The sequence below is a fragment of the Staurois parvus genome, unplaced genomic scaffold (genome assembly GCF_062004578.1).
Source record: "Staurois parvus isolate SC_StPar_1 unplaced genomic scaffold, SC_StPar_1.0 ptg000371l, whole genome shotgun sequence".
In the NCBI taxonomy this organism is placed as follows: domain Eukaryota; kingdom Metazoa; phylum Chordata; class Amphibia; order Anura; family Ranidae; genus Staurois; species Staurois parvus.
Window position 1 is genome coordinate 4,050,690 of NW_028318167.1, and position 25,373 is coordinate 4,076,062.

Genomic DNA, 25,373 nt, shown 5'->3' on the forward strand with positions numbered 1-25,373 from the left:
CTGGAGAGCTTGGTCTGTTAAAGGAAGTTGAAAAGTAATAGATTTACTGGCTAAATTAACAGGTGAAAGTAAAGGAAATAAGCCCTAAAAAATAAATCTAATGAGGTCACGACATCTAAAGCGGGGTACAAACTATAAGAAAATTTTAAAAAACATCCGTACATGGAGCATTTGTTTGATTTTCATATGGTGTGTACACAACTTTTGACATCCGATTCAGACTATCCAAACAAAAGTTTCCGAAAGGACAAACTCCAAAAATGTTTTCCATATGTGAACATAACTAACAATTTTCATTTAATGTGTTCTGTGTTCAGATACGAAAAATTGCGTATGATCAGAAACAATAAACAATAATAATCTACGCTACAACGTTTCTATGTCAAACAAAAAAAAAAAGCCTTTGTCATTTGAGAATTTACAATTAGTACCATTCTCAGCTTTGACTTGATGTGAAACATTGAGGAAAACCGAACGATCGTTCACTCAATTTTCTTATAGTGTGTACCTGGCTTATGAATTGGTAAGCTGCAATATGATACATATTCGTTTGTGAGATTTCTACTGTTTTAAGCTTTCATTTATTTTCCATTATGGCTTAAATTTGAGCTTGGCATCATGTACCACCTCTGTTTTACCTTAAAGAAAAGCTAAAACACGGATGCCGAAAATCTTACTTTCTGAAATATTCTGGTGTGTTTTTCATGCTAAAGCACAGCAGTTTCTCAAAGAGCATTGTTAGTCTTTGAGAAAGCAACATAACCTAAGTATGAAATGTGCCGAAATATGCTCCTGCTAGCTATTGAATAAAAGAAAGTAGGATTTTCTGCTTCTCAGTGTTCGCTATTCCATTGAGACAAAAGAGCGTTGGCTGTGGTGAAAACAAGCTAATCCAGCACCTAAAACAGGGATGTGGTGTGCTAAGCATGAATTTACCTGGAGAAGAATGTAGAAAGATTAGTAGTGGGTGCATCATGCTTCACCTGCTGAAATATAATATCTAAGGGGCTACCTAACTATATAAGCTATACTATAGTAGATCTCCGTGATATAAATGGGCTAGGAGTGTCCCATACTGTCTGTAGTAATCACAAAGATAATGGGGGGGATTTACTAAAACTGGAGCACTCAGAATCTGGTGCAGCTGTGCAAGGTAGCCGATCAACTTCTAACTTCAGCTTTTTTGAATAAGATTTGACTATAAAACCTGGAGGCTGATTGGTTTATATGCAGCGCTGCACCAGATTTTGCAAGCTCCAGTTTTTGTAAATCTACTCTAATGTGTTGCCTGTAATTCTTCAATACCAAAAGGATGAATAATCCCCAAGGCTGTTAATATTTTTATATTGGCTGTTCAGATACTTTCATATCTATTTGTTTGGAGCAAATATTTTGAAAAAATATACAGATGCTGATTTCAAAAACTCCTTTGTATAAGTCGATATATAATTATTTCTTTAACCTTAAATCCCAAAAAATCAAATCTGTCAAATGAAAACGTAGCCCATTTTGTGATGGAAAACTACAATCTTGAGGTAATTCCACAAATGTCTGGGGTAACATGTGGAATAGGTCTAAACTATAATTCTATGTGTTTATTGCAAAATCCATTGGAATAATATTGGCAATTGTTGCATTTCTTCCACTTGTTTCCCTTTGACTTCAGGTTTCCATTCCATAATTCAGAATATTGTTGTTTTTTTGTGTGGTTATAATGCTGCATTTGCTTGTCAATTCTTTTATGATTGCCCCAATTAAAATTTTGACCTGCCGCAAAGTTCTGTTTATTACACACAATTTAAGCAGTCGTTTCTTTATTTTGCTTTTAACAGGAATAATTTTTTTTCTAAATTTTAGCTTTTTAATTATTTTCTCCTTTATCTACCTCTACTTTTGCACTACAGATGCATATTCCAAAAGCACAAAAGCCATTAATCTTTTAGAATGCCCGAAATGTGTGGTTTGCCATGAATCCGCTAATATAAAGTCATTTACAAACTGAGACAACTCATTATATTTTTAAACCACAAGCAACAATTCCAGCCTCTTAGTACTGTTGTAATATTGTATTGCCAATAATGACATCTTTATAGAAAAAAATTCCTTTTCGAGTGAATTCACACATTGCACCCAGTTAAATTAAACTGAATGTACTGCTCTTGCAAAAAGTAGCTGCCAATCTGTTTTGCCAGACTGAAGGGATTTCACCCTCAAATATTAGCGTAATTGGCGATGTGTCATGTTTGATGGATTCCATCACTTCTGCTACATTAGCTACATGACTCATTGGAACTCTGCTATATTATAAATGTTACACACAATTCTGTCTTTTTCCATAGTAAAGAAGCTGGCATACAATAAGGTCCTTGATAATTTTAAGAAGAAAATTGTTTCTTAGCCAACCGTTTCACCTTCGTCTTGCCTCAGCTCTCAGTAACAATTCATAACTGCCAATAGCTACGTTTACTCGCTCACCGCTCTTTAGAAGTTGCTATAGTCTATTCAAAAGCAATGTGGAAATGAGCATCAGAGTATCTCAATTTGAGAGTCTGGCTTTTTCTAACAGCAGAATTCTCTCAAGAGGCCATCCAGGGTCATCTAACTAGTCCAACATTTACTGAAACCATAGCATAACCCAATGTTGTTTTTTCCCAGAAGCAGCTACCACCAGGATTAAAACACAATAAACCACCTAAAATATTGCAAACATGATATCTCTGTCTAAGGGTTGGTATACAGTTTTTAAAGGTAACCTGGAGTGTGAATACATTGAGGAAACTAGTACATTGGTTGTCATACTGATCCAACCACTTCAGCTTAAAACACATGTTAATATTAAGTTGTTGATTTACTAAAAGCAACTATACTGTTCACTTTGCTATGGAATTTTCCCTTAGCTTTGTGAATGAGGTGAAGCTTTGCTGACTTTCACCATCCAATCATGTCCAAGCAAAAATATTGTTTTCTTTACACGTGATTGGTTATTCTTTGCAATGTGAATTTTCACCACATTCATTAAGCTAAAGTACAAATTCCTTGCAAAGTGAACAGGCTATTTGCTTTAATAAATCAAAACATACGTGTTCCAGCCCAGTGGCTCAACTAATGAATCAGATACAATCAGAAGGCCAGCATATTTCACTTAGTACAGGTTTCCTTCAAGACCAGCAACTTAATACACCTTATTAGCAGTTTTCCCAATTACATTTTTGAACAGTGCAGAAATAACTAGTAACCAGTGTCACTCTTGTATGCAGTGGACTGATTGTAGAAATAAATGACAATAATATTGTACCAACTTGCATACATTTTGAATATATTATCTTCTGGACAATGTGAATTATGTTCTGGACAGTGTGTCCACACAGCTATTTGCAATTTTAAAATAGCTTTGGTTACTGAGACAAGAGCTGGGTATGTTACGTTCGAGTTCACTCTGGCAGTTCCCGAATCTGTGGCACTTCCACTAGAAAGTTGATGTTTGGTCCTGTCCTCTTACACTTCTCTGTTGGCTGTTGAGCCTGCCCATTGCACTGGTCCACAAGCACAGAACCTTAGAAGGCAGCAGGTAGTGTGAAAATGCCAACATTCTACTAAAAAGTGGTAGTTAAATATAGGAACACCCTGAAGATAGCTGATTTTGAGGTTTTCTACAACATAAGGAGGTAGATGTTGATATTACTGTATATTATTACATATGACTATTGGCTGGAAGTTTAAAAGCAGAGACAAAACACCCTTAACCCATATTTTTTTTAATAGCAAATTCAGAAACAAGCTGAATATTTAGTTTAGTTATACTCCAGCCCTAGCCTGCAACATACACAATGAAATTGCTTACATCCTTATATTGTTCTAAACTGCAAAGAGATTTTCAGTGTGTTTGGAAACACCATTGGACATAAAAATGCTAAATCCTGTAATATACTATCTCGCTGTGCTCCTGAAAAATGTATTCTAACATTCTGAACATTCAACATGTTTGCTCAGGATTACTATTAATCATGTATAGGCATCACAGCAACTTTACACATTCCATACCTGGACAATGCCTGTAGCATTAACAACACATTGAGGTACTGATATGTATCATGGGCTATGGGTGCTAATTATACAGAAAAAGGAAGGGTCTTCCTTTCCTTAGCAATTACACTATTGATTGCTCACTACAGTATTTCAGATGTAACTCACTGACACCTCCCATAACAGCTTTCCAGATGGGTACCATAGGTTCCTGAGTCATATACCTGACAGTGTGGTCTGAAGATACATACTTTCTCTCTCATGGAAAGGACCACAAATTAATCAAACCTCCACTAATGCTTTTCCAATTTGAATAGCAAACCATCCATCTTTCTCTAAGTCTCATAGATGGAAGTTAATGCTGATAGTAAACGATTCGTCTCTAAGCCTCATAGCGTGAACTTAATGATTCCCAACATGAAATACAGCAGATTTCATTGTCTTCACCCCAAGTTCTCTTTGCTTTCTGCTCCTTGTCTGATCCTAATTGACTCTGCATTCCCATCCTCTATGTAGCCAGTGTCAATCCCTTCACTTGCTTTACTTTAGACAGGTCACCTTTTCTCATACAATAGCATGAAATGCTGTCCACATAAAGGGTTTCTTAAAAAAACATCAACTCTTTACTGTAACAAACAGCATTCTCTCTACCTAATGTTCCAGCATCAGTCTTGCATTACAACCAGCAACAACAAGTGCAACAAGGGCACTCACATTGCACTGTACTTTCACCATTTGGCACGTCTGAGGAAAAACGTATGGATCACTACAAAATGCCTGTTGCATAATAAATATTAAATCCCTTATACATGTCTCTGTGTGGCCTCTGTAAGAACTCTGATGAGAAAGTCCAAAACATGGAGATTTATTTTGTTGTGGTGCCGCCTATATCTATGGCTATTTGAGTCAACCTATTGTAATTTCTCTGAACCACACTACACAGTATCCCATAAATGCTTTCTTGCATTATATGGTGTCTCTCAGCACATACATAATGAGAGGGTGTTGTGCCTTATACAATGGTATTTTTGTTAGCAATGGTATACTGCTATATGCACCCCCAAACCACTACCATCTTTGCTGCATAGATGCACATACACCCATGATGTTGTTTTGGAGGAGCATGCATGATTGGGAAACTTAATAAAATTTTTCTTTCACTAAAACTCACATTAAAGTTGATTTCCCTCCCTATGAGGGGTTTTCATCATTGTTGTATGATATTGTATTTTCCCGTACAGGAAATGGTCCCTCATACCCTGCGGGACATGGCCAATAGTACCATCCTACCCCAGGGCTGGGGACTCTGTACACTGATTACATGGTTGTATCTTATATCTATACAGAGCACAAGATGTTGTTTCTTATGCAGGCCATAGAAGATGCAAAAAACAAACAAAAATTAATGTCGATACTCAAAATCGTTATTTTTTCACATCATTAGTGTGCCAGCTGCAACACTCGATTTTTCCACCACAATGGAAAGTGCCTGATCCAAAATACTGGAAACTAAACCAATGATGGCACAATCGTATGTGCCATTTTTATTTTTCGATTGATAGAATGTTTGGTTTTTGACTTGTCTATGGCCTGCTTTACTCTCTGCTGCAAACACAGAACTCTCTCCTCTTCCTCCCACTATCCTAGTGTCCTCTCTCATGATTGAAGAATATATTTTCTCCAATCAAAAGCTGTTGCTGTGCTACTCAAGGGCAGAGCAAATAAGCCTCCTAACCTGTTTAGTTACTATTTCTTTAAGAAATTGTATGTGCTATGAATTATACATTTAAAAAAAAATGTACAAGGAAAATGACAGGTTCTAGCCTGGCAACTGGCGATAAAAATAGATTGGGCTCAAAGTCAAGAAATTCAGGTTTGGTCATACACAGTAATGACTAAATATTTACAACCCAACTATTTAGCACTCCTACGTACTATGTCTTGCAGATTCTGTGTGTGAAGAAGTAGAAATGATCACATAATGACCTCATATAGATGTGGGCATTGTGTCTGCTTAATATGTCTTTGAGTCATCATTGCCAATAGCTGGCAAATGACATCTAAAATGACTCAGATAATTGTCAAATGTATAAGCAGATATTTTAAAAATGCACAGAAGACTCACACATTTATAGAAACTAGAATGTACTATGTTGTTTGCTGAAACTGAAATACTTGGTTGGCAGAGATTGATATGATTTTAGAACCAATAATTCAACTATATATCCTACTGTCACTGATATGATCGTAAAAGCCCCCAATTGCCTAGCAGTATTACAGCTGACAAAGTTAAATCTGTACAGAAATCACATAGAATTTGTATAGCAACAAGATTGCCCATTACTTTAGATTGGACAACTGCCAAATGTTCTTCTCAGGCAGTAGAAACAAGAATAAACACCATATGTCATATGGAATACTTCATGGCAGCTATGCAAGATATTCAGTATTCTTCCACTATACCTAGATGTATAGTTTAATTCTAGTCATATCCAAAACCCCCTGCACTGGTACATCTCAACCATCCTACTATTCAGTTAGCATAATTTTCATTTTTAGCATCATTTAATTATGAGTATTGGTGATTATTTCATTGCTCATGCATATTTTGTACATTTGAAAGTGTAATAATATTAATGTTGGCTAACCCATACTAAAATGTATTTTACATTGAAAGGCCAACCAAAACTCTTTACCTGAAGATAAATATTGTTTTTTTTTCTTTACATTTCACTGAAGACCTCTTGATGTTTGTCCTTGAATCTCATTGAAGGCTAAGTCCAATGCAAAACAAAGCCACACCATTGCTTTGGTTGAGTTTCCAACACAGTTTCTTGTAGTCTCCACCAGGAGAATATGTGACAGGGTGGCAACACAGAAACACAGTTTGAAGATGGCTGTCACTCCATAATAGAAAGTGCCTGAGCAACAAACTTTATGACAGAATCTTCAGGAATTATTTTAACAAAGATTGAAAATTACTTTTTAACATGTTAAAGCTTATCTGAGATTTTAGTGACTGGGTTTACATTTACTTTAAACAATCCACATTGGGGCAACTTGCTTTATGTGTTATTTAATGGACTTCTTCCAATAAAGTTGAGCTAACTATATCTTTACATTTGAGCTCATAGGCCCTATGTGATTGAATCTAATAATAATTCATAGTATTAATAGCTAGAACTTGGAATATTGGGAGATGCAGCTTTCATGCAATCATTGCAAACACATTCACTCTTTTGTAATGGCAATACTTCTTTTTCTGTTAATGGACTGTTTTGCTATTCTCTGCCAGTTAACTCTACGTGATTGTGTCTGGTCATCCTTAAAGCATTTGTTATATTTTTGTTATTTGGTATTCAATAAAGACGTACTGTTTTTGCTAGGTATTAGGGTTGATTTACTAAAAACGCAAAAACGCTAACCCATGGTTTAAAACCACTCTAAAGGCTCAAGGTTATTTACCCTCATGTATTCTATGCATGAAGGTAAAAAACCTTCTGTGTGCAGCAGCCCACCTTCCTTATCTTTACCCGAGCCCCCTCTGATCCAGTGATGTTCTCTACAGCCTCTGCTGTCTGGGGACTCTTCCCCCTCATTGGCTGCTTGATGGGGGAGGGGCACTGCTTGAGGGGGAGAGGCCAGGAGCACCAACAGGGACCTGAAAAGGAGAGGACCGGGGTTGCTCTGTGCAAAATCACTGCACAGAACAGATAAGTATACACGTTTGTTATTTTTTTTAAAAAGTAAGCTTTAGTGTCACTTTAACTCAAAATACTGTGATCTATAGAAACACTCAACATACCAGGATATATTGAGAACAAAATTTTAAAACATTTTCCAAAAATTATTAGCTACTAATTAGTTTATCTCCAAATAGAATCAAATAAATACCAATATACACTGCTCAAAAAAATTAAAGGAACAGTTTGAAAACACATCAGATCTTAATGGGGAAAAATATCATGCTGGATATCTATACTGACATGGACTGGGTAATGTGTTAAGAATGTAAGGATGCCCCATCATTTAAGGGAAATGAAAGTTATCAACCTACAGAGGACTGAATTCAAAGACACCCAGAAAATCAAAGTGAAAAAATGATGCAGCACACTAGTCCATTTTGCTGAAATTTAATTGCAGCAACTCAAAATGCTACTCAGTAGTTTGTATGGCCCCCACGTGCTTGTATGCATGCCTGACAATGTTGGGGCATGCTCCTAATGAGATGATGGATGGTGTCCTGGGGTATTGCCTCCCAAATCTGGACCAGGGCATCACTGATCTCCTGGATAGTCTGAGGTGCAACCTGGCGGTGTCGGATGGACCGAAGCATGATATCCCAGAGGTGTTCTATTGGATTTAGGTCAGGTGAGCATGGGGGCCATTCAATGCTATCAATTCCTTCATCCTGCAGGAACTGCCTGCATACTCTCTCCACATGTGGCCGGGCATTGTTGTGCACCAGGAGGAACCCAGGACCCCCTTCACCAGCATAGGGTCTGACAATGGGTTTAAGGATTTCATCCCGATACCTAATGGCAGTCAGGGTGCCAATTTCTAGCCTGTAGAGGTCTCTGTGTCACTCCATGGATATGCCTCCCCAGACCATCACTGACCCACCATCAAAACGGTCATGCTGAACGATGTTACAGGCAGTGTAATGTTCTCCATGGCTTCTCCAGACCCTTTCACGTCTGTTACATGTGCTCAGGGTGAACCTGCTCTCATCTGTGAAAAGCACAGGGTGCCAATGGCGGGCCTGCCAATTCTGGTGTTCAATGGCCAATTGAGCTCTATGGTGCCGGGCAGTGAGCACAGGGCCCACTAGAGGACGTTGGTTCCTCAGGCCACCCTCATGAAGTCTGTTTCTGATTGTATGGTCAGAGTGATTCACACCAGTGGCCTGCTGGAGGTCATGTTGTAGGGCTCTGGCAGTGCTCATCCTGTTCCTCCTTGCACAAAGGAGCAGATACCAGTCCTACTGATGGTCCTAGAGTAACTACCTGTCTCCTGGAATCTCCTCCATGCTCTTGAGACTGTGCTGGGGGACACAGCAAACCTTTTGGCAATGGCATGTATAAATTCCATCCTGGAGGAGTTCGACTGCCTGTGCAACCTCTGTAGGATCCAGGTATCGCCTCATGCTACCAGTAGTGACACTGATCCTAGCCAAATGCAGAACTAGTGAAAAAAAATCAGAAGAGATGAGTAGGGAAAAAATTGACAGTGGCCTCCAACTGTAAAACCATTCCTGTTTTGGGGGTCATCTCATTGTTGCCCATTTAGTGCACCTATTGTTAATTTAATTTAGCAGCTGAAACTGATTAACAACCCCCTCTGCTACTTAACTGACAGATAAATATCCCAGGGGTTTAATTGACTTGATGCTATACTCTGATTTAAAAGTGTTTCTTTAATTTTTTTGAGCAGTGTATGTTGCTTCCAATACTATTGTCTTGGAGTCAATGTGGTTCTCTTATTTTTTTGGGTGTATTTTTTTCCTCCCTCCTTTTCCTTTTTTTCTATGTTTTGTTTTAGGATTTGCTTATTGCTGGGGCTACTTTTTTTTCCTTTAGAGCTATTTACCTCCTAAATTTTATTGCATAATGGCACTGCATTGTTACACTACTTACTCATGAAAATCAGGCAATGAAAATAAAAAAAGTGTTTTATTTTACTTGGGATAACAAAGGTAACAATAACACGAATCATAATAATGTGTTAGTAGATTTCAGTATATTAACTTAGTAATGCTATAGCATTACATGGCATACTTTCAATATTTCATTAGGCTTTGAATGAAGGTATACAGAGCCCTATGAAATATTTTTCTTTGGTCCCGTGTTTCTTTAGATTGTAGCTCACAGTCATTTTCTAGATGAAAGGCTGAAAAATTGAAAGACGTTATTATAGCTCCCCTACAGTTTTCATGCTAGAAGATGTATCTGGTACCACAGGCAAAACAAATTCCTCAAGTGAATCAATAAATCAGTAAAAGTCCTTCACGCTGTAATGTCCTAAAACAAGTGCATAAATCTGAGCAGACATGAGCAGGGGTGCTTTTCAGCTATAGTTCTAGATAGCGCAGAACTCATTAAATGCCTGTCTATTCAAGGAAGCTAATTACTGGGAAGCGTACACTGCATTGTCTCCTGTGTTCTCCCTCTGCACTTGAACGCACATACTAAGTAGAATTACAAATATATTATTATTAGCTGTGTATTAATGCTGGCTTCAGTTTTTACCAGTCTAGTTCCCACTGCTGTAGCACCCTATTGGGTCTCCCCCCATAGTAGCCCATGTGGTAATGGTCTGTAGACCTCAGCCCAAGTCAAACAGCCAATTGGTCCGTTTATTGGCTTCTTTGGAGCAAGGTAACTCATGGTAGATGCCTTTATTAAACATACATAGGATCAAACAGCAGCAGTTCATCAAAGGCATTTGCCACATATGCACGCTCTCCTATTAACAGCATTAATTGTATGCCTGCTCACTAAATTCATAGGAGGGTGTAGAGAGACTTGGAAGGCTGGAGTGCAATTATAATTCTGCCCATACTGCTGCATTGCATCTCTTATTGTAGGCAAATTTTGCAATTCTCATCAGACATCCAAGTTTTGTTTTGTTTTTTTTTTTACTTGGCAGTGATAAAACTCCTGTAGAGGATGCCAGGGATGGGTCCTGGACAGGAGATATGTCTCCCCATTATTTGGGTTGTTTGGAACAATGAGAGACAATTTTGAGTATCCAACCCTCATTACAGGGACTTTGGGCCTGAAAGGGTTAACCCACTTGCAGGGGAGACCTATAACAGCTTTCCTGACGCCCCATAGCAGAAATACTGCTACAGGGTGGTATGGGTGTGCAAAATTATATATATATATATATATATATATATATATATATATATGTGTGTGTGATTTCGCATTTCCGGGTAGGGCACCCTACCCACGCCGACATTGGAGGCCTCACCTGTCGTTCATCGGGTCCTGGGCAGTGATTCCCCGCCAACAGCTGTCAATCGCCATGAATTACCAACGGGGGGAGAGACTTGTATGTAAACAATACAGATCTCTCCCCTGTTAGCTCCTGCACACTGCTTTGTATTGCTCTGCATAGCAGAGTAATACAAAGCAGCGTGCTTACAGTGTAAAGCACACACACAGCACACAGTGAAACAGCACAAAGCATACAGTTAACCCTTTGATGGCCCCAGATGTTAACCCCTTCCTGCCCAGTGTCATTAGTAGAGTGTCAGTGCTTTTTATTAGCACTGATCACTATATTTTTGTCTCTGGGGATGTCAGTGACAGTCAGTCCCCCCCAGTGTCAGAATGCCTGCCGCAGTCCCGCTTTAAGTCGCTGATCACCGCCATTACTAGTATAAAAAAAAAATCCAGTATCTATACCGCCATTTGTAGATGCTATAACTTTCACGTAAACCCATTAATGTACATGTATTGGGATTTGTTTTAGCAAAGACATGTCGCAGAATACATTTTGACCTAAATTTATGACAAAATTTGATTTTTAAATTTTTTTTACTGGACATGTTTAATAGCAAAAAGTCAAAAATATAGTTTTTCTTCTCAAATTTGGCTGTCTTTTTCTTTCATAGTGCAAAAAATAAAAACGCACAGGTGATCAAACACCCCTGAAAGAAAGCTCTATTTGTGGTAAAAAAAGCAGAAATTTCATTTGGGTGCAGCGTTGCATGACCTCGCAATTGTCAGTTAAAGTAATGCAGCTCCGTATCGCAAAAAAATGGCCTGGTCAGGAAGGGGGGGGGTATATCCTCTGGAGGGCAAGTGATTACGGCAAGCAAGAAGGGATTAGCACCTGTTTGTGAATGGAGTGGTTCACAGATGCGATGGTGTGTGGACTATCTAACCGAGACAGTTTGTTTGCTGAGCTCCTGCTGACTTGGTGTTAACTCCCCAAATCAGATGGGAACCCAAAACCCAAGTGGGACTGGTATATTCGTGGTGAGCCATTAAGTTGTCTTTATTACACCAGGACTATGGACTGTTAGCTGTATTTTTGCTGAAGAAAGCTCTTTGTGTTTGCTTGTTTTCTGAGTCCAGTAAAACCTGTTTACTTTTTCAATATGTTTTTATGATTCGTCCCCGAAACGCGTCAGCCATTTCACCGCACTGACAGTGAGAACACCTTGCCCGTCGTTGTGGCCATTGTCATTTTTCTATGCTTTTTAGATACATGCTTCGTCTGTGAGTATGTTTTTATGATTTAATTCCTACAATAAACCTTGGATAATGCACTAGGTGTGTGCGCCACCTGTTTTCTCTCTATCTTACTTTTTCAAGTGGCTGGCTGATGACCCTGGGCTCTCCATTTTATACTCTCATACATGAAAACCATTGGGCTTCTTTCCTGTGGATCTTGCTCATGAGAAGTACACTGTAACAGATCCATAGGGGAAAAATGCAGAGGCAGTGCATACATATTACTCTTTGTATAGATAAGCCATAGAAAGCTTAGTGAATGTATGAGCTGTAGGAAAATGCGCTAGCGTTTCCCTACATCTGTTCTTAGGGACTCTGCTTGCACTGCAAATCTTCAAAGCAGACTGCCCTGTTAATCTTAAAGGAAAAATTAAAGGCAAAACTTTTTTTAGTCTTGGATAGAGTGGAGAGGGATTAGAATGCTTGTCAGTTTATATTGCTGGCTGTGGCCCCTTAAAGGAGATTCACCCTCTCTATTTTTCCTGTTTACCATTATCATTGAAAGTGAAAGTTAAAAAAAATCCCACAATTTGGGTTGTCTCGAGAAAGTACTATAGGGCAAATCTTTGAATGGGGACACTAGTTCTGGTGACCTGGGTGTCCCCAAGGGATTCCCTTAATTTTCAGGGATTTCTTCTTCCAGTTTGGCTATGGGACAGGAAGAGAAGGAAAATCACTGAAATGGGAGACAGATGGTGAAAAAAATCTGACAGAGGTTATAACCCTCTCTTGCTCTATCCAAAATGAAAAAAAAAAAACACGTTTTGCCTGTAATTCTACTTTAAGGAATGCACCACTTCTTCACCCTCAATCCAAAACATAGGCAAAAAATGTGACATTTAAGTGGTACATAAGGACCAGTCCGAGGAATGCTCATGTATTCTAAGGTGACATGCTACCTGATTGTTCTGGGCCTCATGTTTTGTTGCCTTTGCAACAAACCAAATTTGACTCTTCATTCCTCTATACGCAACCGAAGACATGAAAATCTCTATGGATGAGGTCATTTGTCTCTAGCTGAGGTAGAAATCATATTAATACAATGAACTTTATACAATACAACAAACCAATTTACTTCTAGCTTCCTAAAACTGCTTCCAAATAAATTACTAGTTAATTGTATCAAAGCTTACAGTAACAAAGGCGTTGATAATGTGATACAGATTAATGACAGTGATTTATGCTGTTCTTTCCCATGCCCTTAAAGCTGAGTTCCAGGAATTCATCCATTTTCTAACATTTGTTGGATTACTATGGGTTAAGTCGACCTAGGTGCATGTCACCCAGTGGACCTATCTCTAGAATTTACATATGACAGCTTCACAGAGCTCAGGGGTACAGCAATTGCTATCGCTACACTCCTGGTGCTTTGGAAAGAGAGACACTGTCTTCCCCTCTGCTGCCCAATCACAGAAGGCATTGTTTTCTGATAATGGGTTCACATAATACAAAGTGCTCTGTGATTGGCAGGAGGAGGGGAGGGGTGGAGAGTAGCTGCATACCAGAGAGCTGAGACCAGAAGGTTCAGTGTCGGAGCAGCAGAGGTATAGCAATAGTTACAATGCATTTGTAAAAATAAAAATCATAATTCAGATAGATAAGTCCATGAGTTGGTATGCATATTTGTTGGTCTTAACCCCTAGCAATCCAGAACATTTTAAAAAGTGGTTGAATTCCTGGAGTTCAGCTTTAATGCTGATGTGACCAAGATGTGCTGTAGTTTCCCCTGTAGCCTGTTCAGGTTTGAGATCTCAGAAGGAAGTGCTGCTAATTAAGAACTTGTTCTGCCCCCCAAGTATACAAGTCCCCAACCAAAAACCTACTGCTGTACCAGGTTGGCAAAATTGTAACTTCAGGGGTCCAGACTTAAGCTGGCCATGCACATGTAGATTTTTAGATGGGAATATTTGAAAGAAAAGTCGTAGACAAATTCTTTAAACATTCAGTGAATGAACGAAAAATTGTCTTTTGCTTTTAACATTTGAGTTTAAAATGAATGTAATTTCTGAACGATAACCACATATACTGGCCTAAAATTTGTTTGATCAAGAAAAGTTTTCCTTCCTGCCCCTTCAAATTTTCCTGTCACTGCTGTCGAAAAAGGAACATTGATTTGAGCCCACTAACGATTAGAAAATCAAACGAAAATTCTTGAAATGAAAATTCTCAAATGAAAATCTATGGCCAGCTTTTCTTGAACAAGTCATTACAAAAGCTGGATTCTAGTGCTAACAGTCTTCTGTAAAATAGGAATTTGGTTCAGATTTGCTTTAAGGCAAAGTAGGGCCAAAGTTCTCTTGACCTTATTTCTCCAATGGATCACAGGAGTGCACTTAGTTCTGCACTCCTGTGACCCGTTTTCAGCTGGCATCGTGCTATAGTCCGCTGTTGGCTGACATCACCCAGCTGGTTCAGACTCTAGCATAATCTCGACTTTAATGTTGGGATCAACCCAGATCTCTGACTGGCAGCTGGATCAGCCTCTCGGCACGCTTCTGAAAGCCTGAGCCAGCTGTTCCCGTCCTCTCTACAACCCGGCACTCCAGTGAGAACTGGAGGAGCAGAGCTGAGAACCAGTGCCTGTCAGTCACCAGCTCTCAGCTCAGTGAAGACCAAGAACTGAGTGATCAATGATCTTTGATTACTCAGTTCTCGGTCTTAGAGGCTGCGGGGGACAGATGGATTGCTATAGTATATCCACTCCGGTAAGTAAAAATGTTTATTTTTTTCCCCCCAAACTCCTCTTTTTAAAAATTGTGTGCTCTGCTTAATGTAGCCTTAATGTAGCCTTTTTAACACCCAGTGCCAAAATTATTCACGGTTATCACATATTGAAAACTATTAGTTCAGTTGATTTACATTTTATTGGAAGAGGACTCCAGTGGCAACCTGTGAAGCTCTGGTGAACTCCATGCCCAAGAGGGTTAAGGCAGTGCTGAAAATAATGGTGGCCACACAAAATATTGACACTTTGGGCCCAATTTGGACATTTTCACTTAGGGGTGTACTCACTTTTGTTGCCAGCGGTTTAAACTTTAATGGCTGTGTGTTGAGTTATTTTGAGGGGACAGCAAATTTACATTGTTATACAAGCTGTACACTCACTACTTTACATTGTAGCAAAGTGTCATTTCTTCAGTGTTGTCACATGAAAAGATAAAATATTTACAAAAATGTGAGGGGTGTACTCACTACTGTGAGATACTGTAACTATATCAAACCATAATAATATAGAGAAAATAGAAAATGTAAGCTCAATATATGCAATAACCTAAATAAATATAAATATAAAATCATAAATAAGGTTTTGCCAAAACCATACTCAACTTTCAAAAAAATATAAAATAAACCTAGAAGAGTATGTAAGCTCCAAGGATCAGGTCCTCCTAACCCTCTTGTATAGAACTGTATCATTGCTTTATTGTCTCCCGTTATATCGTAAAGCGCTGAGCAAACTGTTGGTGCTATATAAATTCTGAATAATAATAATAATCGATCCGTACATATAGACAAATGTGTGTATGGATAATAAGCTAGATGCCTAAATATGTCAATAGCTCGCAAACGTAAAAGGTATATGTGATATAACCCAGTACTCCACTCTCAAAATAGAAAATAACATTATAAAAGTTTATATACATACAGATAGACAAATGTATATATGGACAAAAGTTAAATGAACAAGCATAAATATTGCAAATGAAGTTGAAGATGAATAAAGCAACCAAATGTGCAAAATGTCCATAAAGATGAATAAACATCCTGGTGAACAGTCCAAAATCAAGATGGAAAATCCCAAAAGAAAAGAAGACACACTTCAAAGTGTAAGACGAAGAGCATTCAGTGCTGCAGGAATAGAGGGTGCCAGGAAATCAAACCACCCATATGTAAGGTGAACTCCTTACCAGAGACACGGATCCAACATAAAGATCATGAAGCGCCTTGCTGTCCCACAGCTCAAAATATTTAGACATGCCACTCCATCTAGATATGATCCTATATAAGTGTGCTCAGCACAGAGGAGTTAAAAAACAAGAAGGGACCACCATAGTGTAGTGTGTTAAAACCAGGGGCTTGTAATATGGTAATGTACAGTTGTGTTCAAAATAATAGCATTCAGACATCACTAACCTGATCAATCACTGTTTTTGGTAGAAATGATATTTCTACATGGCAAATAATTTACTAGCAGGTGTAGTAGAGTAATAGAAATCCAACAGACCCAACAGTCATGACATGCATGCTGCTGATTCTGTGGAATTGAATCACTAATTGAAAGGGGCATGTTCAAATTAATAGCAGTGTGGAGTTCTATTAGTGAGATCATTCATTCTTTGAAAAACAGGTTGCAATTATTGCCCTTATTTAAGGAAGGAAGGCAGCAAATGATGTACATGCTGGTTACAGTGCATTTCTCTCTGAAATTCTGAGGAAAATGGGTCGTTCCAGACATTGTTCAGAACAGCGTACCTTGATTAAAAAGTTGATTGAAGAGGGGAAAACATATAAAGAAGTGCAGAAAATGATAGGCTGCTCAGCTAAAATGATCACAAATTATTTAAAATGGCAACCAAAACCTGAAAGACGTGGAAGAAAGCGAAAAACTACCATCGAATGGATAGAAGAATAGACAAAATGGCAAGGACTCAGCCAACAATCAGCTCCAGGAAGATCAAAGAAGGTCTAAAGTTACCTGTGAGTACTGTTACAATTAGAAGACACCTATGTGAAGCCAAGCTATCTGCAAGAAGCCCCCGCAAAGTCCCACTGTTGAAAAAAACACATATGCTGAAGAGGTTACAATTTGCCAAAGAGCACATTGACTGGTCTAAAGAAAAATGGCGCAACATTTTGTGGACTGATGAAAGCAAGATTGTTCTTTTTGGGTCTAGTGGCCGGAGACAGTTTGTCAGACGACCCCCAAACACTGAGTTCAAGCCACAGTACACTGTGAAGACAGTGAAGCATGGTTGCGCAAGCATCATGATATGGGGATGTTTCTCATACTATGGTGTTGGGCCTATTTATCACATACCAGGGATCATGGATCAGTTTGAATACATCAGAATACTTGAAGATACTTGAAGGTCATGCTGCCTTATGCTGAAGAGGAAATGCCCTTGAAATGGGTGTTCCAACAAGACAACGACCCCAAACACACCAGTAAACGTGCAACATCTTGGTTCCAGACCAACAAGATCCCCGGATCTTAATCCAATAGAAAACTTGTGGGGTGACATCAAAAATGCAGTTTCTGAGGCAAAACCAAGAAATAGAGAAGAACTGTGGAATGTAGTCCAATCATCCTGGGCTGGAATACCTGTTCACAGGTGCCAGACGTTGGTTGACTCCATGCAACACAGATGTACAGCAGTTCTCAGAAACAGTGCTTATACAACTAAATAGTAATTAAGTGATTCAAAGGAAAGCAAAATCTTCAAACATTTTTCAGTTTATATAGTGAATGTTTGAGTTTGTAAAGAAGAATACAAACACTGCTATTTTTTTGAACAGTCTAATATTCACTTTTCTTCAATTTTTTTAGAGGAACAACACAAATTTGATATATTTTTCTTCATGTTTTGATTTGGAATAGAATGTGTAGTGTTCCCAATGCATTTGTGTGTATGGAAATAAAAGCTATTAGAAGGATTTTGAGCTTTATTCACTTTTTTCAACACACTGCTATTATTTTGAACACACCTGTACTTACAATAAGAAGACAATCACAAGCATATAACAAACGATGAGCATCACCGGATTCCACCAGCGTGCATAACAGTGTCACATGTTTGCCTCTGTTGTAACCCATTTCACTGTAAACAGCATCTTCAGAGGATAGAGGCATCTATCCTCTGAAGGATGAAACGCGTTAGAACAGGGCCAAACACATGGCACTATTATGCATGCTGAGCGGAATCCAGTGATGCTCATCGTTCGTTATATGCTTGTGATTGTCTTCTTATTGTAAGTACATTACCATATTACAAGCCCTTGGTTTTAACATACTGCACTATGGTGGTCCCTCCTTGGTTGTTACCTCCTCTGTGCTGAGCACACTTATACAGGATTGTATCTAGATGGAGTGGCGTGTCTGTGCTGTGGGACAGCAAGGCGCTTCATGATCTCTGTGTGGGATCAGTGTCTCTGGTAAGGAGTTCTCCTTACATGTGGGTGGTGTGTTTCCTGGCACCCTCTATTCCTGCAGCACTGCATGTTATTATTATTATTATTATTATACAGGATTTATATAGCGCCAACAGTTTTGCTCAGCGCTTTATAATATAATGGGAGACAATACAGTTCAATACAAGAGGGATAGGAGGGCCCTGCTTCTTGGAGCTTACAATCTAGGAGGGAGGGGCTAGTGGTACGAAAGGTAGTAACTGTGGGGGATGGACTGGTTGGAAGAGTAGAAGATTCCATTATTAGCTGAGGGCAGGATAGGCTTCCTTGAAGAGAGAGGTTTTCAGAGATCACCTAAAAGTGAGCAGAGTAGGCGATAGTCTGATAAATTTGGGTAGAGAGTTCCAGAGGATGGGGGAAGCTCTGGATAAGTCCTAGAGACGAGCATGGGAGGAGGAGACAAGGGAGCTAGAGAGTAGGAGGTCTTGCAAGGAGCGGAGAGTACGGTTTGGGTGGTATTTGAAGACAAGATCGGTGATGTAATTTGGGGCAGAGTTATAAATGGCTTTATAAGTTATTGTTAATGTTTTGATTTTTATCCGTTGGGCAATGGGAAACCAGTGGAGGGATTGGCAGAGAGGGGTGGCAGATACAGAACGGTTAGTAAGATGGATGAGTCTGGCAGCAGCATTCATGATAGACTGAAGAGGGGATAGCCTGCTATGAGGTAGGTTAATGAGGAGGGAGTTACAATAGTCAAGCCAAGATATAAGAAGGGAGTGAATAAGTTGCTTAGTGGTTTCCAAGGTTAGGAAGCTTTGACATGTTGTGTAAGGGTGTGGAGGCATGGAATACTGGTGTGTAATGTTAAACTGTAATATGCCTGCAATATGCTCTTTGGTCAGTAGATGGCAGCAAAGTACAAGAATGGATTTTGTAGTGACTTTTGCTAAGACAAGATAAATGCTTATTTACCCTATAAAGTTTAATGAATACTAATTTAGGAGCCAAGTAGGACCCTCAGAAGGGTCATAGTGAACTGTAAATGCAGGTTTGAGGCTGCAATTAAGAAATGACTTACTGCATCACAAACTCTATGGGAAGGGGAGGAGATCCGGTGCAGAGGAGGAAGTTACAGGGAGTCTGGGTCTGGCTGGTGTATGCTGAGGACGTCTGGAGAATCTGTGTGGGGCCTGGAAGAGGATTTACGGCTCACAGTGGAATCTGGCGACAGCACCTAGGGAAGATTCACCACAACGAGACCAGGAAACAAGTGACTGTATGGTCCGGTTCTGGAGGGGATCAGGAGAAAGCACCAAGAGCCTGCCAGGGAACTGTAAGTGCGGCTTTGCCGCAGCACATCGCACCAAACGTGGTCAGTGACATTTTGGATATACCAGAAAGTTACAAGAGACACACTCCACTTTCCTTTGGATTACAAATAGTATTGCACAATACTTAGGGTGCACCCCAACATTATATCTTGCTCAGGAACATTCAGGCGCAGCCAGGCTGCTTTGTGGACATTGGGGAAAAGTCCGCAAGTACGGGGTTAGTGTTAGACAGTATTATTCTTACTGTATGGTTATGCGCTGTTATCATTCTGTTTACGTATGCTCAGCTACATGATCACTATAACTGTTCAGTAAACGTAATTGTTTTAAAAGAACCGCTGTCTGTGTCTGTGGGGCATCGTGTACCCTCTGAATCTGTGGGCCCAGCCCTCGGTTTTCCTTCAGTTGCAGAGGTGAAGTCTACAAGATTTGGACAGTGATTGGATTTGGGGCTGAAAGGACAGATGGGAGTCTAGGATTACACCTAGCACAATGTCATGAGGGGAGGGACTGAGGATTGTGTTATTGATCTTGATGGAGAAGTCAGGGGAGGGGGCACGAGCTGGAGGGAATACTAAGAGCTCAGTTTTGAAAAGATTGAGTTTGAGGAAGTGGAATGACATCCATGCCGATATGTCACTTAGTAGGTTAGTAATGCGAGAGGAGACTGAAGGGGTGAAGTGAAGGGTAGAAAGATAGATTTGTGTGTCATCAACATAGAGATGGTACTTAAAGCCATTGGAGTTTATTAAGCAACCAAGGGAGGAGGTGTAGATGGAGAAGAGAAGGGGTCCAAGGACAGAACCTTGAGGGACCCCTACAGAAAGAGGGAGTGAAGAGGAGGAGGCAGCGTTATAGGTAACGCCGAAGGAGCGCTGCGAAAGGTAGGAGGAGAACCAGGAGAGAGCAGAGTCTCAGAGGCCAAGAGAGTGGAGGGGATGGTCAACCATATCAAAAGCCGCAGAAAGGTCAAGTAGTAAGAGTGCGGAGTAGTGGCTATTGGTTTTAGCAGTTAGTAGATCATTAGTGAGTTTTAGTAGGGCAGTTTCAGTGGAGTGTAGTGAGCGAAAGCCAGACTGTAAAGGGTCAAGAAGGTTGTTGTCGGTGACGTGGGAGCTCAGGCGATTGTAGACTAAATATTCTAGGAGTTTAAAGGTAAATGGCAGCAGGGAGATAGGTCTTAAGTTGTTCAGGTTTGTGGGGTCCAGGGAGGGCTTTTTAAGTATGGGAGTGATGTGCGCATGCTTTAGAGGGGAGGGGAAGGCACCAGTAGAGAGGGAAAGATTGAAGATGTGAGTGAGGGAGCATAGGATGGAAGAAGAGGGTGACCGTAGTAGTTGTGAGGGGACAGGATCCAGGGAGCAGGTAGTGAGACAGGCTTCTGAGAAAACCTTAGTGACCTCTTCAGTAGTAGCAAGGTCAAAAGAGGAAAGTGTTGAGGGAGGTTTAGTATAAGGTATGCTAAGTGGGATGGATGTCTGTGCAGTGGCGATGCCCCTACGAATTGCGTCAATCTTGTTTTTTAAATGATTTGCAATCTCGTGAGTGAGGTACTGGGTGGAGGTGGAAGTGGAGAAAGTAAGTAGAGAGTTAAAAGTAGAGAAGAGACAACAAGGACTGGATGACAAGGTATTAATAAGAGTGACAAAGTAGGCTTGTTTGGCAGCATGGAGGGAGGAATTGTATGTTAAGAAAGCAGATTTATATAGGGTAAATGCTTGTTGAGATTTGGTTTTACGCCACATTCGCTCCAGCGCACGACTATATACACTGTGCTAATGCAAAAGATGAGGTTATGTTGAAGAGTTGGGATGTAGCCGGGCTGTTGACATTAACAGGGATGTTAAAATCTCTGAGAATGATAGTGGGTAGTTCAGAGGAGAGAAAGTAGGGTAGCCAGGTGGAGAAATCATCAAGAAAGTGGGACACCGGTCCAGGAGGCCGATAGATCACTGCAATCCTCGGAGAAATGGGAGAAAACAGCTGGATGCAGTGAGTCTCGAAAGAAGAGAAGGATAGAGAGGAAGGGTTAGGGAGGACTTGAAAGGTGCTCAGTGGGGATAGAAGCAAACCAACTCCACCACATTTCCGACCACTGGGTCTGGGTGAGTGGGTCCAGAGAAGGCCTTCATAGGAAAGTGCTGCGGGAGAAGAAGAATCTGCTACTTGAAGCTAGGTTTCTGTAATTGCTAGTAGGTTAAGGGAGCGGGAGACAAAAAGGTCATGGACAAAGGTGAGCATATTATAGACAGAGCGGGCATTCCAGAGCACACATGAAAAAGGGAGGGTGGTTTTTGGGAGCACGGGGATGGATATTAAATTGATGGGATTGCGGCTATTTCCAAAAGAAAGAGGATGCCTGGTGTGGGGGTGAAATAGTGGAGGAGCAGAGTTTGGGGAGATATCCCCAGAGGTTAGGAGAAGAAGAAGGGTGAGGAAAGTAAGATGGGAGCGGGATGTACACGAGTGTACATGCCTTCCAGGCCTGGTGTTTGGGTCAGAAGGAGAGTGAAGTATCAGCAGGAGGTGATGAGAGAAGTAGGGAGATGGTAGCAGTGAGGGTGAGATGTACAAGTTTTGGGGTGGAGCAGAGGGGTAAAGAAGTGAGATTTTGGGAACACAGGATAGTAATATGAAAAGGAGGAGTAGAGGGGACATATTACAAAGGTACACGGAGTGGGACTCAGACTTGTAAGAGATGTTTCCCAGGGTGTTTGCTTGCTGTCTGTCCAGCATGCAGTAGAGTTTCTTGTTGTATCTTCCTGCTGCTTGAGTTATCCTGCTTTAGTTCAACTGCTGTGTTCAACTGCTTCTTAGCACTCCATAAAAACCAGCATAAACCAGCACCCCATTTGTGACTATGCCCCCCCCCCGATCTGTGACACCCCCCATGAACTGATCTAAATTTATAGGGAGATGGTCAAATGAGCACTCTTCTCCGCCCCAATTAGGAACTGATAAGGATCACATGAATTGGGGGGGATGTTTCTTAAACACAGACCAGACACAGGCCACAGTCATAAAAAGAGTGCAACAGGAGGTGAGAACTAATCAACAGACAAAAATATATATACTATTTGTTCAGAGATAGTAGGAGTCTATGCATTGTTGTAGTTGCAGATTAGAGTGGAGACAGCAGACAGCAGCAGTTTTACCCAGAGATAGCACCCTCTATTCCTGCAGCACTGAATGCTCTCCGTCTTACACTTTGAAGTGTGTCTTCTTTTCTTTTGGAATTTTGCATCTTGATTTTGGACTGTTCACCAGGATATTTATTCATCTGTATGGACATTTTGCACATTTGGTTGCTTTATTCATCATCAACTTCATTTGCAATATTTATGCTTGTTCATTTAACTTTTGTCCATATATACATTTGTCTATCTGTATGTATATAAACTTTTATAATGTTTTTTCTATTTTGAGAGTGGAGTATTGGGTTATATCACATACACCTTTTAAGTTTGTGTGTTTTTGACATATTTAGGCATCTACAGTAGCTTATTATTGTCCATACACACATTGGTCCATCTGTATGGATATATACTCTTCTTGGTTTATTTTTTATTAAAATTTTTTGAAAGTTGTGTATGGTGTTTTGGCACAACCTTATTTGTGATGTTATCTTTATATTTATTTAGGTTATTGCATATACTGAGCTCACATTATCTATTTTTTCTATAATAATATGGTTTGATATAGTTATATTATATGCACAATTGCACGTTGGAATTTTTTAAGAGACAGCACACCCCCTTTTTTGTGAAGTAGTAGTTTTACATCTAGTATCTAGATTGTGTAGTGAATGCAGCAGTCTTTATTTATTTTCTGTGTTTGCTAGCGCAAGGCAATTATTTGGTTTGTTTATACTTTATTCAAATGCATTATATAATTTATGACTGATTTGTTAAAACTGAACCCCAGACAGCTATAAAAGGCACAAAAATGAATACAGTTCTGTAATTATGAGTACATTATTAACTGCAAGCAGGGGCGGACTGACAACTCATGGGGCCCCCGGGCAATAGGGGATCATAGGGCCAGTGTAAGTACGTGAATTTGACTTGGTATCAGCCTCTTGCTGTCTACTGTAAAGAAGAGCTCAGAGCGGGGGAGGAAGCAACAACACAAAGAGCCAGTCAAGTGTGCTGCGGGGAAAGTAGCATGCTGATAGGAAGAGAGAGCAGAGTGACAGAAGGATGATCCTCTGAGTGTTTTGTTTTTCATTTCACTGTTCAGTCAAGGGATGCATGATTCTATAAGGCTAGGTTCACATCTGCGAGGCTCTATGAGCCGCAATTTGAATGGACACGGCAGCCTATTCACTTGAATGGGCTACTCTGCCTCCTGAAACGCAGAGAAAAGGTCCCTACAGCATTCCGGAAATCACAGGTCACACGAGAACCGTAATTACAGTGCACTTCCCAGTGAGCCATGGTAGTTCAGCCAGTGGTGTATTTAGGTTTCCTGCTGCCCTAGGCAACACAAAAATCGCCCCCCCCTTCCCCATGGAGAGACCCTTACACTGACAAATAACCCCCTCCCCCATGATAAGAGCCTGACATTGACCAACAACACCCCCCCGCCCCCCCCCCCCCACCAAGAGAGCCTTCCACTACCACCGCCCTATACACACTGGCAACCCCCCCCCCCACACACACACACCCCGGCGAGAGAGAAGTACTTTCACAGCTGCCGGACATCCCCGGGAACGAGAGTCAGGCTCTGCATACACCATCAAGCATTAAATTGTGACAGCTAGCGGGTAGGAGAAGATCCCCCGCTAGCTGTCACAATGGGGAGCGGTCAGGAGCAGGGGCCGGTCCATTTGTAACATGTTACACCTTGAATATGGATGCAACGTGTAACACATGTAACATGTTACAAAAGGTGAACTTATCCTTTAAGGGCCAGAAAAGTATTGTTAGAACTTTATTAAATTCCTCCGACACTGTTTTTGCTTTAACTTGCGTTGTCTTTTTTTTTTTCTCTTTTCATCAGGTCGGCATAAATAAAGCTTCAGAAAACCATCCAATCAGATTCTGCAATATTAAAGAAACGACAACACAAGAGAAGGCAGCGTGGACGAATTATTACCAGTTTTTCATAGTCTGTGGGAACATTTTATGCAGGAGACTGACTTTGAATATGACAACTCTTACTGTCTTTAATAAGTGAATTCTGTTTTGAAGTATCATTTAAGTTCAACGGACAGTGGGAAACACTTGTACATTTTCTTTCTATTGTTCTTTTTTAACATGTAGCATGAAACAAGTGGAAATGTGTTTTTGGTATGGACGGCGGATGTTTTTTCCTCTACAGACATACAAATACAATGTGAAACAAGAGTGTATTCAATTTAAAATTATTTCTGATTTTGACATGAAGGAAGATGTATGCTTCCAGAATGTAAAACAGTAAAAAATAAAAATCTAGTGTACTGTATAAAGACGACTGCACCCAGTATACATCCAGTTATCTGTGTGCGGAGTTAAGTGGTGAGTTTCATTTTTTACACAGGTATACATGTTGGCTTTTAATAATTTATCACCTGTGAAATATACATATCTGTAGATAATAAAATGATTTCAAATTCACCCGGCTTTCACAAGTCCTTCTACTTTGGGGAGATAATTGTATACAA

General features: G+C 40.1%; 1 protein-coding gene across 1 annotated transcript in view; it reads left to right on the forward strand.

Moving 5' to 3' along the window:
* NKAIN3 (sodium/potassium transporting ATPase interacting 3) overlaps window positions 1-25,326 on the forward strand; it is a 733,696-nt gene extending 708,370 nt beyond the window's left edge. Inside the window, exon 6 of the mRNA XM_089685299.1 lies at window positions 24,731-25,326. Coding sequence (XP_089541425.1) covers window positions 24,731-24,744 — 14 coding nt within the window. The 3' untranslated portion in view covers window positions 24,745-25,326. The remainder of the gene's footprint in view (window positions 1-24,730) is intronic.
* The last annotated feature ends 47 nt before the right edge of the window (window positions 25,327-25,373 follow it).